Source organism: Lonchura striata, chromosome 6 (assembly GCF_046129695.1).
Source record: "Lonchura striata isolate bLonStr1 chromosome 6, bLonStr1.mat, whole genome shotgun sequence".
NCBI lineage: Eukaryota > Metazoa > Chordata > Aves > Passeriformes > Estrildidae > Lonchura > Lonchura striata.
Genome location: NC_134608.1, coordinates 3297083 through 3312652, shown reverse-complemented (window position 1 = coordinate 3312652; position 15570 = coordinate 3297083). Strand labels below are relative to the sequence as shown.

Here is a 15570-nt window from a genome sequence, read left to right as displayed (position 1 = left end):
ACCGGAATGGAGTTAGATTGGTTATTGGCAAGGAATTGTTGGCTGTGAGGCCCTGGCACAGGCTGCCCTGAAAAGCTGTGGCTGCCCCATCTCCTGCAAGTGTTCAAGGCCACGTTTAAGCAGGATATGGAGCATCCTGGCCTGGTGGAAGGTGTTCCAGCCCAGAGCAGTGGGGTAAGAACTGGATAATCTTTGGGTGTATTCCAACCCAAACCAGACTGTGATTCTGTGATTAGGTGGTCTATTGGAAAAGGTTCTTCCCCCAGAGGATGCTCAGGCACTGAACAGGTTCCTGAGGGAATGGTCACGGCCCCAAAGCTGGCAGATGTCAATGAGCCTTTGGTCAATGCTCTCACGCACCGTGTGGGATTTTTTGGGTTTTCCTGTGCAGGACCAGGATTTGGGCTCGATGATCCCTGCAGTCCATTCCACCTCAGGATATTCTGTGATTTTGTGTGAGGCTTCAATAGCTGCTCAGCAATTTTGCATTTCTGTGGTGTTTGCTAAAGCCCTTGGTGAAAATCTGCAGTTTTATCTTACAAATTTGGTGTTTAAATCATTAGTATAATTCACTAGAAGTTTTGTCTGAGATGTGAAGGCTGCATCTGTCCTTTTGTTCTGAGGAAAGCAATTATATTCTTAAATCTGTTATGGAATCCCTGAAAGTGCAGTTTTCTCTGCTCCAACGGCATCTAAAATTGTGAGCGGCATGCAAAAGGCCAAATATTCACTCCAGCAGGAGAGCCTCACACCGAGATCCCATTACGGACAAGCAGCGTGTGCCCAGCCCTGGCAGCCCCTATTTGAGCCTTGTGCGCCGGGAGACCCCGCGTCACTTCCAGAACTACACTCCGCTTCTACACACAAGCACAGCGAGCACAACAACTTCTGATTCATCGCATGCTTCGATTCCAGGGTTTAACCCTTCAGTCCTTGCCCTTTTTAAGGCACATTAGGAGCCGTGAAGCCGGTGCCGTCCCGCTTCCCCCGGATGCGAAATGGCGCCTGAAGGCGGGCGACCCCGCAGTTGTCATGGCAACGGGGAGGGGCGTGGTGCCGCGGGATCACGTGACCGAGCGTTTTCCCGCCCTCGGCGGCCTTGAGCCTCCCCGCTGCCCGTAGGCGCGTGACCACGCCCCGCCCGCGCCGGGGGAGCGCCGTTGATTGGTCGGAGGGCGAGGGAGGGGGCGGGGCTTGCGCCACGCAGGCGCGGTGAGGGCGGGGCCGAACCCAGTTCAGGAGGAGGCGGCGGTGGCGGCGGCGGCGCGCGAGCGGCGGCGGTTGGTGCGCGCGCCAAGATGGTGAGGGGGGAGCGCGCGCCGCTCCCTCACGGGGGGACCCGGGGGCACCGTGAGGGCGGGGAGGGGGGGGCCCGGCCGGGAGGGGGCTCGCCCCGCTGAGGTGGTGCACAGTTAGCTGGTTCAGAAAGATTCTGTAGGGAAATGATGGAGTAATCGACAGGAAAACGCGTGATGTGACCTCTGAGGAATTGATTATGTGTCTGCTTGATCGCACCTGGTTGTTTGGTTGTCCTGTGATGTTTCGGGCTAATTCGCTGAAGAACGTCTGGTTGCTGCTCACTGATCTCATTCACCCGAGTGGTGAATTTGAAGTTGAGCTGTGATTGCTGGTTGGAACAAACCAAGAGAAACAAGGACTGGTGGATGAATGCTGTGGGGTACTTTGCATTAATATTGGTTAATGGCTAAAGGAATGGTTGTGGAAAAAGGAATAGTCATGCACGCTGCTTTTGGTAAAGGTTTGGAAAGGTGAATCTCCTGTGGAAGGAGCAGTTGCGAAGCAAATTTGATGAAATTTTGGGGTGTTTTGCTGTGTGCCTCTCTAGTGAGAATCGTGCTTGAGGCAGTTTGGGACATTCATGTTTACTTGTCAGTGTGAGGGTGAGGGGTGCTGGCAGGTGTGCCCCTGCCTGTGCAGCAATCCTGCTTTGGCTTTCTTCAGTTTTTGTTTAGCCAAGCGTTGGTGAGCCGGCTTAGCCCCGATAAACAGTCTCAGTCTGATGTTACCAAGTGTTTTCCTTCAGATTCCCCTCAGGGATTTGTGTTCGTGTGGCTGCACAGGTGTAAGCAGGAGCATGGCTTGTTTGCAGGGAGAAGCTGGTGAGCCCAGAGGATTGGAGAAAAGCTTCCTTCACAAAAGAGCATTTTATATAAAATATAATCACAGTTTTGAAATGCAGCCCTGAGTCCTGTTAAGTTTTTTAATCGATACCTCCTGGGTTAGTGAGAGTGGGTATCAGTGACATTTCATATGAAATACAACTTCAACTATGAAATGCAACCATGAATTCTGTTGTGTTTTAAAGTATTTTACAGTTTTTTCCCCTCAGTGAATGAGAGTGGACACTAGGGATATTTCACAGACTCCAGAATGAGTTAGGTTGGAAAAGACCTCCGAGATCATCGAGTTCAGCCTGTTTGGGTTGGAGGGACCCACTCGCTGATCAGAAGGAAACAAAGTTTAGGGGAAACAAGCAAAATCAGGGCACTGTACAGGCAGTGTCTGAGCTGTGCTGTCACAGCAGAGCCTGATTTCCTCTCCAGCTATCCAGAGGAAGCACAGGGATGAAACTTTGTGCCAGAATTTGGTGGAAATCTTTTCAGGAGCAACAACAAATGTGGGGTATTGGAAGTGGGGAAGCAGAGCCACCTGCCTACTTTCTGGGAGAAATCTCATAATGTTGAACAGAAGGAGACAGAACTGGGAGCTTAAATAGTGACATTATGGTTTAAAAGCAGTGATTTGTCTCAATGCAAGAGCTCTTTGTTAGAGCTTTTGATTGGTAATCTTGCACAATTCTTTTATCTGAGGAATTTTTTTAAGGAAACCTTGAAATGCAGTTACTTTGGTACAAAGTTCTTGATGCCTTGGGAGTTCAGAAATACATTTTAAGCTGTAAATTTTAAGTAACTTCTTTATCAAGCTGGCATGAACCCCTTGGTGATGGTGGTTGTGTGTATAAAATGTTGCTCAGGAAATGGCAGTGGTTGGCTTGCTGCAGTTCAGAAATTGCTTGTGTAAGGGAAGATAACCTGCATGGCTGCTTGTGAAACAATAATTTCCTTCCTCATCTTCAGTGTGGTGACTAATATGTTACTTGAGCATCTCTGAGAGCTTGGTGTGCACAGGGGGAAGTGGCTGCATGTTTTTGTGTTAAAATATCTGAAACACTTTCTGAGTGTGTGTGAATCTCAATATTTTTGTGGGTAAAAATAAACAAGGACAATGTTCCTAAATACTAGTAGTAGCTCTTGCTATGTTAAATGCTTAAATTACTTGATCCCATTTGCTGTTGCTCTAAGGCACTCCCTTATTTCAGAAGTTGGAAAATGAAGTGTAAAGTTTACTTTTTAAGTGTAAAAGAGTAAAATCTACTGCTGAAGTGTAAAGTTTACTTCTAAGAGCTCAGAGAATGATCCCACTTCAGGAGTAGTTAATAAATACTCCTTGTTAACTGTGTGGGTTTGAAGAGGGAAATTAAAACAGATAAATGTTCTGTTCATGTGGCTTTTTAAAAAAAAATTGCTTTCACCTACATTTTTTCTGGTTTTTGTGACACTCTGAAGATTTGGACAAGCTGCATGCAAGCCCTCTTCAGTATTTATGCACAGATGTGGGTGATACAGGGATTTTTCCATTTGTTTCACTTTGTGGAAGGATTTATCTCTCCCTCCCCTCTGCCATTTCCTTTTTGCAGAGTGAATCTCTGGTGGTTTGTGATGTTGCTGAAGACCTGGTGGAGAAACTGAGAAAATTCCGATTTCGTAAAGAGACCAACAATGCTGCCATTATAAGTAAGTTCCAAATGTGCCTGACAAAAATTGTCAGAAAATCCTCTCTCCTCTTTTCTTCCCTAAGATTGCTGCTGTATCAGGTAAACATGAGCCAGGGGGGTGTTTGTTCTCTGAGCTGCAGCACTTTCAATTCTGCCTGTAATTTTAACAATAAAACCGTGCTGTTCTTAGGATTCAAATCTCCATCTGCTCTTAGCAGAATATTTATATTTAATTATGGCTCAGAGTCTACCACTGTTTGTAAAATGATTTTGGGAAGTCATGGGATGTACTGAAGAAGAAAAACAGAATCACAGGGACTATAATTGTTGAGTGCTAAAAAGCTTCATGCATCCATTGTATAAATTGATTGAAAAAAAAACATTGATCTGTGTTTTATTTTGATTTATAGTGAAAATCGACAAGGATAAGCAGTTGGTGGTGCTGGATGAGGAGCATGAGGTTTGTTAAATGAATTGTAAATAAGAGTATCTTCAGCCTGCAATGTATTGTTGTCTCTAAGGTACTGCCTTAGTTTCAAGTTGTTATCAAACTCTTAATCTAATTTGGGTCATGAGCTTATTTAAATGCATGGTCACTCTGCATGTAAAGCACAGCACCATTAATAGTGAAACTATGCAGAAGCAATTGAGTTGACTAATTAATTGCACCAAGAAAAAAAAAGTTATTTTAAAGCTGTTTTAACAATGTAAAAAGCATCTTTGGCACCTGCTGGCTTTTTGAAGAGATTTCTGCTGTGTTTCCACGTAGATCTGCACATTTGTGTCTGAACTGGTCTGCCACCAATTAGAAGCAGGATTGCTAATCCCCTGCAGTCTCTAAATTTGATGGGTGGCATAATAAGGTCAGCCCAGTGTGTGGTGTTTCTTAACGGTCCATAGGGCAAAATTAAATCCTTCCCAGGGATTTGAGCATTAACCATGGCCTCTTGTTCCCTAAAATGTAGATGTTCATGTAGCACTCAAATGTTATGGGGAGTCCTTTTTGTTTGCTGAACAAGGAAGGATTGAATTTTTCTAATTTTTGATTTATGTAGCTGAATTTAACTTATCTTATGGTGTGTGCTTACTTATTTGTGTTTAGCATTAGGGTTGGCAAAGCCTGATAACTGCCAGCACAACCAACTAAAGTAAAAAATGTTTGCTCAACTTATTATGCCTAAAATAGGGGTGATTGTTCATGCTAACATTAATTCTGTGTTTAGTCATAGGAGTCTGTTGGCACACAAATCTTCCTAAACTGCTGTAGTAATTTGGGATGTCCTTATCAGTTCACCTGTAGATCAGCATCTGCCCTAGAGGTGTTTCACTGTCCATTACCCTGCTTTAACCTTCCAGTGTGAGGTACTTGCTCAAATATTGCTTGTGTTTAATGTCACCAGGGTATTTCTCCTGATGAGCTAAAGGATGAGCTGCCTGAGAGACAACCTCGATATCCTTCCTATGCTGCTGCCATTTGGGCTTACTCACTCCTGGAAGCTGTTCAAAATGTTGAACTTCACCTTTTTAGGCCAATGATTGCTGTAGTGTGATCTTGCTGATCCTTTATTTATGAAATAACCCAGGGATCAGTTCTCAGGCTGCAATGAACTGTTGTACCACTTGCTGAAACAATGACTCATTTAAGCCTTTCCTGACATTTTATTTCCTTTTAGACTATATAATGTTTGGGGAAGTAAAGCAAAGCCATGCTGCTGGTAATGTAAAGAAGTGAGTAAAATGTACCAGTCAGTGGCTACTTCTAAATATAGGAATCTGCCTGTGTAACTCTGGATCTGTTTTGGTACTTTCTTAGGATGTGGCTGTTGTTGTTTTGCTGCAGTTACTGATTCTGGATTGCTGTGGGCATGTGATGTAGGGAGGAATCCCTGTTTTGTAAAAAAGGAGTAAAAGAGGGTCAAGTAAATTACTCTTAACTAGTTAAATAAAAGGGGTACTTAAGTTACATGTGAAGAAAATACCTGCCCTATTAGCCTCAAGAGCTGGCTGGCACCCTTCCCTGTGCTGTTCTGAATCTTGCCTTTCATGCCTACAGTGCAGTGGGAGGCTGTAAACAGAAGTCCTGGCTAAAACTGCAGTTCAAATTGAGCAGAACACCTGAAACAATGAAGTTCTTGGTCAGCAAAGAAAGAATTTGGCTTTCATTGAGCCAAAACCACACTGGTGGGTGTGGGAAGCCTTTTTACAAAGTTGGAAGAGGAATATTTGTGATGAGAGGGTGATTTTTAGCTCTGATGTGAAACATTACTACAGAGAAGCCCTCACATTGAGGCAGGGCAAGTTCTGAAAGTCAGATGTGGAAGTGAAAACAAAACAGTGAGGTTATTATTGCCAAATTAAAACATCATCTAAAATGCAACACTGACTTCTGCCTGCATCAAGCTCTGATAACTGAGGGTTATATCCTACTAAAAGAATTGATTTCTTAGTTTCTTTAACCTCAGAAAAAACATTTATTGTGTATAGTTACAAGTACCAGCATGAAGATGGAAGAGTTTCCTATCCATTGTGCTTTATCTTCTCCAGTCCAGTTGGTGAGTAAACTCTGTACCTACTGGGTGTTGTAAATTTGGGAATATGCTTTTCTAGGGAAGATAAAACTGAGTGCTCTCAAGGAGGTTTTCCTGCCTTTAGGTTCACATTTAGGGCACTTGAGATGTATGATAGAAGAGATTCTCTCTTTTCCACTTCTGAAGGCTGGAGTGTTGGTTTCCTGCTTAGCTGGCCAAAAGGTGTGTCTGCCTAAATGTGCCTGTTCTCAGTGTGCTCAGCAGCCCTCCTCTGAAGGGCAGGGCCTGGAGCACTCTGCATCTACTCGTGGAGGTTTAACCTAATTTAACTGATTTCTCCTCAGATCTTGGGGAATCTTCAAAACATGACCCTGTAAGGCTCAGGAAGTGAGTGGAGAGGGCTGGAAGACACTACCTGTGTTCCTGAGTGATTCTCCTCATCTGTCTCTTGCTATTCAGACATAAGTGACTGGGAGGGAAGAAATTCCTCTCATCTCAGAAGGACATGGGAACCCATATCTTTCTGAGGATCTTAGAATCCTGTTTCTTTAATTGTACCCATGAAAGGAACAGGACTTTAAGAGGGTTAGGATGGGATTTGAGAGGAGTTTTCAGGGGGCCTGTATGTAATGGGCAGCAGTAGAGAATTCTGTGAGGGGACAGTCTAAAGGGAGAGACACAGCTGTGGGAGAGAAGGAAGAAAAGAGGGCTCCCTCACCCAGATCTGAGCATGTGAAAGTGCTGGGGGAACAGACTGTTCCAGGCGAAACAGACTAATCCTGGATCATCCCAGGTTTGTAGGGAGCAGTATAGAGCGTCCTCTGCTTGTGTCACAGCAGCCCTCAACATCAACTTATCTGGACAGGGCACTGTGTCATTTTAATAGAAGCCAAATAACCTGAGTCTTGGTTTGGGCTTCCATCTGTGTTCTGAATTCTGTAGTAGTGTATCTTACTGGTGTTACTGGATTATCCTTGTTATCCCCTGGAAGAAGATAAACTGATTGCATTGTTTTACCCTTTATTTCTCAGAGCTAGAGTAACTAGCTATGTAAAAGAGTTTAGCAGCTACTGAGCATATTCTTCTGTAGTTACCTGAGACTTTTCCTGTGAATATCTTTAGCTTTCAGTTTGAACTCTTAAAAAAAACCCCAAACGTATTTTGCAGTCAAAGTAACTAAACAAACTCTTTTTTTCCCCTCCCTAACTTCAGGATGTAAGCCTGAGCAGCAGATGATGTATGCTGGAAGCAAGAATAAGCTTGTACAGACAGCTGAACTCACTAAGGTATAACTGGCTTTTGAAATAACTCTCTCCCCCTTCACTGCAGGTTGTTGTTTTGTGTCTTGCTTGAACCAATGGCAAGAAGGGTTTTGTGAGAGTTTGTGCTTGCAGTGAACAGTGTCTGGTTTAGGAAGACTGAAGGAGGAGTATGTGTGGAGATTTCTGTACCCTAAAACACCAGGAGGAACAGTGTTCTCTAAAACAACAATATCCCTCAGTAGGATGGACATCTTTGCTGTGGGGGAGGAATTTACTGATGGGAAGAATAGACTGAAGCCTCAGTGTGGTGTGGAACAGATCAGTTTAGCTGATTTCTGGGGCTGGATGCTTGCAGAACAGCCTGCAGAGTAAGTAACATGTGCCAAGGGATGAACAATTTCTTCCTGTGTTGGTTCTTCCAGTACTGACACCAGAAGAAATCAGTGCATTCACTAGGTCTGGCTGTGTGTATATTTTAAAATAGAAATGTCACCCGTTTTTAATTTTGGAGATCTTTGAAATCTTTGCCTAATTGGCACCTAGACTCCTTTTTGCCTCAAGCAGTAAAGCTTAATAGAGTCAGTAGCTACTTCAGGTTTTTCGTACCCGGTGAAATGATTTCAGCTCTTCCCACATCACTGTTCCCTTTAGGTGTTATCATGCTGAGTCCTTTAACATCCCAGTAAAAATGTCTGTTGGGCCAGTAAGAGAACTATGAATCATAGAATGGCTTGAGATGGAAGGGACTTTAATGTTCATTTGTAGAAACACCTCCCACTAGACCAGGTTGCTCCAAGTTCTGTCCAACTTCTGCCTCTTCCAGCTGTACCTTAGAAGAAAAAAAAAAATCTCTGTTTCAAATTAGACCTCAGGGTGACAGGAGTCAATAGGAAGGCAGCAGAAGATGGTGGAATCAATCAGCACAGCCCCAAGAAATCTTTTTTTAGATCTGTTGAGACTGCATCTTGGAGGCCTGATAACTGATAGAAAGAAGGAAGACAGTTTTCAGTAAGCAAGAAGACAGAGTTGGTGAGAAGAAGGTGCAAGCCTCGGAAGCAGCTCAGTTAGAGTTCCTGTCACTTCTGAAATGGGAAAAATTCAGCCTGAATGGCTTTTGAATGCTAGTTCAGGACTGTGTATAGAGGTTCATGATCATTCATCTTCCTCCTGAAGGCAGGAGAGCACAGGCTGTCTCCAGTGGGATTGCCTGCTTGTTCTTCAAATGTACTTTACTCTTGCCACTTGCTGAGCTGTGTTTCATTTTAACTCCTGCTGTGACTTCCTCCTGCTGTGATTTTTTTCTTCATGATTCAGCTGAGTTCTCCCGTCAGTCTCCAGTGACTTGCATGTTAGTCTGTCTCTTGTTGAGCTGCTCTGTTCTTGTAACACAGATTTTCGGGGTTTCTCCATTTTGAAGGCCTGTGAATTTGTAAAATTACCTGACTTTTGTCTTTGGGCATCTCATGGACTTCAGTAATCAATGCATAATTAATGTAGTTTCTTTTCAGGCTATTAAAAACAAAACCCAAACCCTAACCAGTTACTTGCCCACATGGAATGTAAAGAGTATATTGGTGTTTTGGACCTTATTTTCTGCTTCAAGGCTCCATTAAAGACTTCACAAAGCTTTGGGTTAGTTTTTAGATTGTTCTGGGGGTTTTGCCCAGAGATGCTGTGGCTGCCCCATCTCTGGAAGTGTTCCAGGCCAGGCTGGATGGGGCTTGGAACTGGATGTTCTTCAAGGTCCCTTGCAACCCAAACCATTTTATGCTTTTAGGATTTTGATGGGGCTTTTTTTCCAAGTTTTCTATTTTGAGATATTTTACAGGTAAAACAATATGCTACTGACTACTATAAACTTATTTCAGTTTAAAGAAAAAATAACTGTGTGTTGGACTGAGTAAAATTGCTGAACTTTGGGCTTAAATCAACCCAGATACTAGATTATTTGTAGTCTTCAAAATACCATCTTGCTGAGATAATGCATGTGAGATGGGGCCACTTCAGGGTTATTTTAAAATGTAGTACGTGTGCTTTTCTCATATTCTTAAGGGATAAGAGTAAAGCCTAGAAGTAGCAATTACAAGATTCTTGTTCATGTTAGTGATGTTTTTTGCCACTTAGTCTTGTGTATTTTCCTCTGATCTTTCAGAGGAAAAGAAAGCACCTGAAAATTGTAGGTTGGTGTGTAGTTTATTGCAGCTCAGACAATGTGTGTGGAAAGGTGGTGCTTGCATTTTTTGCTTGTCCCTTTCTAGTCCTATCCCTCAGGAATTGATGCAATACCATTTTGTTTAGGTATTCGAAATCAGAAATACAGAAGACTTAACTGAAGAATGGCTGCGTGAGAAGCTGGGCTTTTTCCACTAAGGAAAACCTCTGTTCTAAGTATTTATGTACCATCCTGGTGATACTGGAACCAGACATGAATACTTACATCCAAGCAATGCACTGTATTCACAGCTGTCTCCTGCAGTATCTCTCTTGTGCAGAGTTTGTGCAAAGAATAGCAGGTCTGTCTCCTTGAAGTAACAAATCTTTGCAGGTGTTTCCTTATTTGTACCTGCTAAAAGGGAATACTCCTCTGCAGGGACTCCTTTTGCACTCCTGTGACTAATATTTCTGTAACTAAAATAGTTCAGTTCTGGATTTATAACCGTGTACAAACATCATTTGGAAGCTGACGCTAACTTTTTCTGAGCTACAAATGCATCCTTATGACACACATTAGCCATTTATATGCAGAATTTATGTACTGTCACTTACCAGATTTTGTTGACTTAATGTCTTCTCAGTTTTGAAGCATTTGTTGGAAGCTCCCTGGAAGCATTTTTTTGGTATTAAAAAGTCAAAATCCTTGTACTGCAAATCCATCCATTTATCTTTCCATCGAGTCCACGTGAACTTCAGTCCATGTCTCAAATTCTTGGAACTAATTTTTGTCATTCCAGTAATTCTTCAGTTGCCTAAGTGAATCTTTCTAAATTTCAGGGCAAAGCTTTGACTGTCCAGTCAGTTCTCATGCTAATACAGTCTCACAGGAACTAGCTGATAACTAAGGGCTGAACTACAACTCTGGTTCCTCTTGTACCAGATTTCTTCTTGCATCTCTGTTCTGACACTGTTGAGAAGTTTACCTCCGCTCATTTCCTGTTATCTGAACACCTGGTGATACTGTGTGCCTTTCATTTGTTAGCTTTAAAAAGACTTGAGAATTTTACACTGCCACTTCTTACAAATTTGGTAAAAACTTTGTTAAAGAATCCAAGTAATATTTGCTCCTAGTGCCTCGTGCTGCAGTTGACATCTGTTAAAACAAAAAGCCAACCTTATTTTCTTTGAAATTCCAATCATCTGCTCCATTTGTAGGAGTCAGGAGGTTAAAGCTTTTCATGATAATGAACAATTTATATCTCTTTTGTTATAAAAGTTGGCCACATGTAGCTTTTGAGTATTTTAATTACAACCTTTAACTTTCTTAATGGCTTTTTGGTCAAAATTACATTCCAGATGAAGCTTTTGCATAAGTGATCATTTGATTTTCATCTACTTAACGGTTCATCTCTTTGAAACAGCAAATCTAATGTGAAAATAGTATTTAACTTTTATAAATGACCGGTCTTTTTACAGGTCTGTTTTATATTGAATAGAGTAGTTGTCTGATGTGGGACACGTTCAGCACGTGCTGTGGCAGGAGGAGCACTCATGGGACACTCTCCCTATCTTGCTTGTGAGTGTTTGTTGTGCTACTGAACAAGTGTCTGCGTAAGAGCAGCTTCCTGTTGATAACATACCTTAAAATACAGCTGCCCCAACCAATCTGCTCGCTGGGAAGGAATGCAGTGTTAAATTTGGAGGCCAGTATTTTATACTGTGAAACCTTTGCTGAAAGTGGGGTTGTTTTCATTTGTCAACATAGGTTGTGTTAGTGTTAAAACACTAATTCCTGCAAGATCACAAGGAATTCATTTGCAAAGGTCTTCAGTGTTGGTAAATCTCTTCCTAGTTTGATGTTATTGCTCATTTATTTATATATAAATCTGACTTGAGAGGAGCTTTTCCAAATATGTGTTGGAATGATCCAATTAAATCGATCTTCTGGTGCGGGAAAGAAGTGCTTGTAATTAAATTTCTGTGTTAATGTACTGAACTGGAAAAACAATTTCATTTCCCTGGATGAAAAAATGTTGATTATGAAACTGTTGCTTGATCATTCTGTACTGCAGATCAATAAAAAACATGTCTTTTGTGACAAACATTGTATAAATAAGACTTTGGCTTAAAGGATAGTGTTATTCCAAGCATCAGTCTGGAAACAGCAAGAATCTCTCTTGAGGTTTTTTTTTGGGATTGTACTAAAGGTGAGGCATGTCAAAGTACAATGTGGGCGAGAGGGAGGCTGCTGCTTGGAATGTTCAGCTTGATTTGCAGTGGGGAAAAACTGGATTAATCATATCTGTTGTACTTTGTACACTGGTGGGCTGCCAGCAGCCAACTGCTGCCTGCACAGGTCTGCACAAAAATAACTGTACAAGGGGCCTGTATCAGGAGGGAAGGGAGGAGCTGCTGCATGAAATGATGAAATATGACCTTTCATCTCTGGATTGCTCCCCCTTCTGCCAAGAAAAAATTACTCCTTACAACTGAATCTTCAGCTGAGTTCTTCCACTTCACACGTTCTTGTGCCTCACTTAAGCACTTTCTGCCTTGGGTGCTGCCCCTCCAGCCTTGCAGGGGGAAAACAGATCCTCCTGAGAGCGTTAAAGCCCAGTTTCTCCTGAAAGGTGCTGTTGATGCTGCTCAGCCCACCAGTATTACTCCTCTGCCAGCCCTGCCTGGCAGCTGTTCCTCCCTCCCTGGCTGAGCTGTGGCAGCAGCTGCAGGTTCTGGGAGGATGAGTGTGCAGAGGGTGTTTGCTGTTCCAGCCTTGTTTGTGTTCTCTTGGGTCTCAATGCAGTGTTTTGACACAACTGGCTGCTGCTAATTGTCTTGGGCTCTTGAGATGCAGGTAGTGCTAACACTTGATTAAACAAAGCATCATTATATCCAAGTCTTTCCTGCACAAATAATCCCTGTTTTCATAACATCCTTTCCCCACCTTATCTGTAGAACTGTGTGTTCTGTGCTGCTGCCCCCTTAGGCTCAGTGGGAGGCAGATGAGTCCATGTTCAGGCCAGTATGTTCCTGCTGGGATTTGCTGGTGAGTTGCCCATCTGTAATCACACATTTCTCTTGAATTTTCAGACCTTTAAAGAGACATCTAAAGGACAACATAAATTAGCCTAGGGGAGCCTTTGTAGCTAAAGGTCTGAGAGTCAGCATTTTCCATTGGGAGCTCCTATTTTTCAGGAGTTAGTAAGTTGGCCATAAAATCCTTGGTCTAGAGTTAAAGGTCTCTCCAAGGGAGACTTCTGCCACAATTAATCAGTTAATCAGTTTTGCTTTAAATATTGACTAGATGGCTGGGATGCAGCTCTTGTAATCCTATTCGCTGATGGCAAGCTGAATTAAAGTATGGGTTTGCATGTCAGCCCATGAACTAGACTTGTAGTGTTTTGAATATTTTTAACAAAAAAATGTAAATGCTGGTATTTGATGGTTTAAGTGTATTTCTATTCTATCATGAGTACTGTTCTGATCTATTAAAGGAGGCAATAATGCAGGTGTTGACACCTTTTTCACTTCTCCAAAGGAGCATCTTTGCATTTGTACCAGGATTCCACTTTTGTATCTTTAACTGTAAAATAGCTGGTCCAGAAAGGATGTTAAATGGATGACAGAGGTCTGACTCAAACAGGCAGAAGCAAGAGAATTCAATTCCTTACTTCAGTGCATTCCAAAAATAAACATCATGAACATTTTTTGTATACATACACGTAGTTACTGTGAAGTGGAGCCGTGGTGGGACATGATAAGGGACTCAGTGAAGCTATTATGTTTATTCTATGGTCCAGACTTGTCTTAAAAGGTGTGAGAGGTTCATGGCCAGATTTGAGAATTTAGCAGTTCCATGAAAATACCAGTACAACTTCCATACGCTGTTGTCTGCTACTTGACATTGCATGTTTACTTTAAACCAAATCTTTTTTTTTGCTAAGCATGGTGCTTGTATTGGTTTAAATAAAATGTTTCATTAAGAGGTTGTGTTGCCCTGTTTTAATTGCAAAGCGGTCCCTGTGTGACAGTGGAAATCTGGTGATGCTTGGTATGACCTTCCTCCTTTTCTCAGCTTCCTGGAGTTTGTGTTGGACTTGTCACAGTCCAGTCTCAACTGCTCCCTCATTTGCTGTTGTATCTAAAATAATTCCTGTTTCTATCTGCTGTGCTGGGGAGGAGAGGAGCTGTTGGAACCTACAGGGAGCTGCTGTGCTCAGCTGCTTTGCACCTTTGTGTCACAGACCTCCCACTGCCTCCAGGTGAGGTGCAGGGCAGCGTGGGGCTTAGCCTGCAGTGTCACATAAACTTCCCTGTTCCACCTCTCCCACACAGCTCCTGGCAGAACCTGGAGCTGTGGAACACAATACAGAGCACAGGTGCCCCCTGAACAGTGTCACAGTAGGTGTCAAGGAAACCCCAAAGCTTGAAGGGGACAGAGAACTTAGGTTTTGTTTCACCTTCCCACAATCATTGGCTCATCTCTTTCCTGCCCAAGAGACCACTGCATTAATTTGATTTAAGCCCTTCTTTTCTGCATTCTTGCTCTTTCATCCTGTCGTGATCTTTGGAGACTTTGATTCCTCTGTTGTTGAAAAAACTGCCAAGTATAATCCAAGGACTTATATCTGATGTAGATTGTTTCTGTGAACACCAAAGAACAGCATTAAAAGGCCACAGATTAGACATGACAGAAATAAACCCCTTTGCTCCCAGGTGAGAGAACTCTGTGAAGGAGAAAATGCACAGCTGCTTCAGCACATCTGGCTTCTGAATGGCATCTCAGTCACTGAAAGGCAAAATCTATTGCCAAAAGTTCAGGGAAGAAGAAGCTGCTAAGGGAGAAGAATGATTTTCCAGAAAATGAGAGAGAAAAAAAAAAAAGGATAAATAGCTCTCCTATGGGAGGAGAAGGTCACCTGTGGGGTCCTGTGGCATTCTCTGCTCATCACTGAGTGTGCTTCACTCGGAAATGGGTAGTAGTGTGTTGGTATTGCCAGATCACAGGCAGTAAAACCAGCAGCACAATAAAGAGAATTGCCAGGAGATCAGGGATATGAAGTGAAGGGCAGCTGCTTCCATTCAGGAAAGGTCATTGGCTTCTAATAGTTATGATGAAAAGGTCAGTTGAGTGGTGATTAAAGTCAAAGCAGAGAGGAGGGAGTGGGAATCAAAATGGGAAACCTGCACAGCAGGACAAGCCTGCAGCCTGAGCATCTCTCAGTGGTGCTTTCCCTTCCAGGCTTGTGGAGACAGCTTGCCCAGGGCTGGGAGTTTGCTAAGGAGATCTGTGGCTTGGCAGGGTGTCTGGGAATAATATGGAGAAGAGGAGAAATGTAGTTTGTTCTGAGGAGCTGGAGGAAGAACCATAGGATGCTTTGGGTTGGAAGGGACCTTAAATACTACCCAGTTCCACCCCTGGGACACCTTCCACTATCCCAGGCTGCTCCAAGAGATGTCCAACCTGGCCTTGGGCACTGCCAGGGATGGAAGCTGGGGCAGTTGCTGTCTGTGTGTGACAGTGTGTGAATATGCCTGTGCCTTCTGTTCCATGGGTTGTTGAATTGACTGGAATACAAGCTGGCTCTCCCAAGCTCCTCACAGGTGAAGTTCCTGCAATGTCCTGTTTAGGTGCAGGTGAGGGTGGGAAGCCAAGCACAGACAGATGAGGTTCTGACACGGTGCCATTGAGAGGCAGAAAGGACATGGAGCAGCCTTGAAGGGAGGGCTGGTGGGGCTGTGGGAAGGACATGAGGCACTCTGTGGGTGTAAGGGTGCCTGGAATTTGATCAGCTGCACTCCTGTATGGCCGGAGTGAGGATTTAAGGTG

General features: G+C 43.2%; 1 protein-coding gene across 3 annotated transcripts; it reads left to right on the top strand.

Annotated features, from left to right (window-relative positions):
• The first annotated feature begins 1208 nt into the window (after positions 1–1208).
• On the top strand, positions 1209–13725 carry GMFB (glia maturation factor beta). 3 transcript variants are annotated; one of them, XR_013340130.1, is made up of 7 exons: positions 1209–1301; positions 3719–3815; positions 4207–4256; positions 5197–5247; positions 6265–6348; positions 7537–7610; positions 9885–13725. XR_013340130.1 is itself a non-coding variant. In XM_077783887.1 (7 exons), coding segments are annotated over exons 2-7 (330 nt in total). In that variant the 5' UTR covers positions 1209–1284; positions 3719–3814; the 3' UTR covers positions 9957–13725. The 3 variants fall into 3 exon arrangements, 2 of the variants coding, with proteins under 2 accessions (XP_077640013.1, XP_077640012.1); XM_077783887.1 differs by having other exon boundaries at positions 1209–1284; positions 5197–5248; positions 6268–6348; XM_077783886.1 differs by having other exon boundaries at positions 5197–5248; positions 6268–6348.
• The last annotated feature ends 1845 nt before the right edge of the window (positions 13726–15570 follow it).

Excerpts from the sequence above, each read along its gene's own strand:
- GMFB (XM_077783886.1), top strand. Across the intron at positions 4,257-5,196 it reads TGCTGGATGAGGAGCATGAG|GGTATTTCTCCTGATGAGCT; the intron begins GTTTGTTAAATG and ends TAATGTCACCAG. Across the intron at positions 6,349-7,536 it reads TATCTTCTCCAGTCCAGTTG|GATGTAAGCCTGAGCAGCAG; the intron begins GTGAGTAAACTC and ends CCCTAACTTCAG.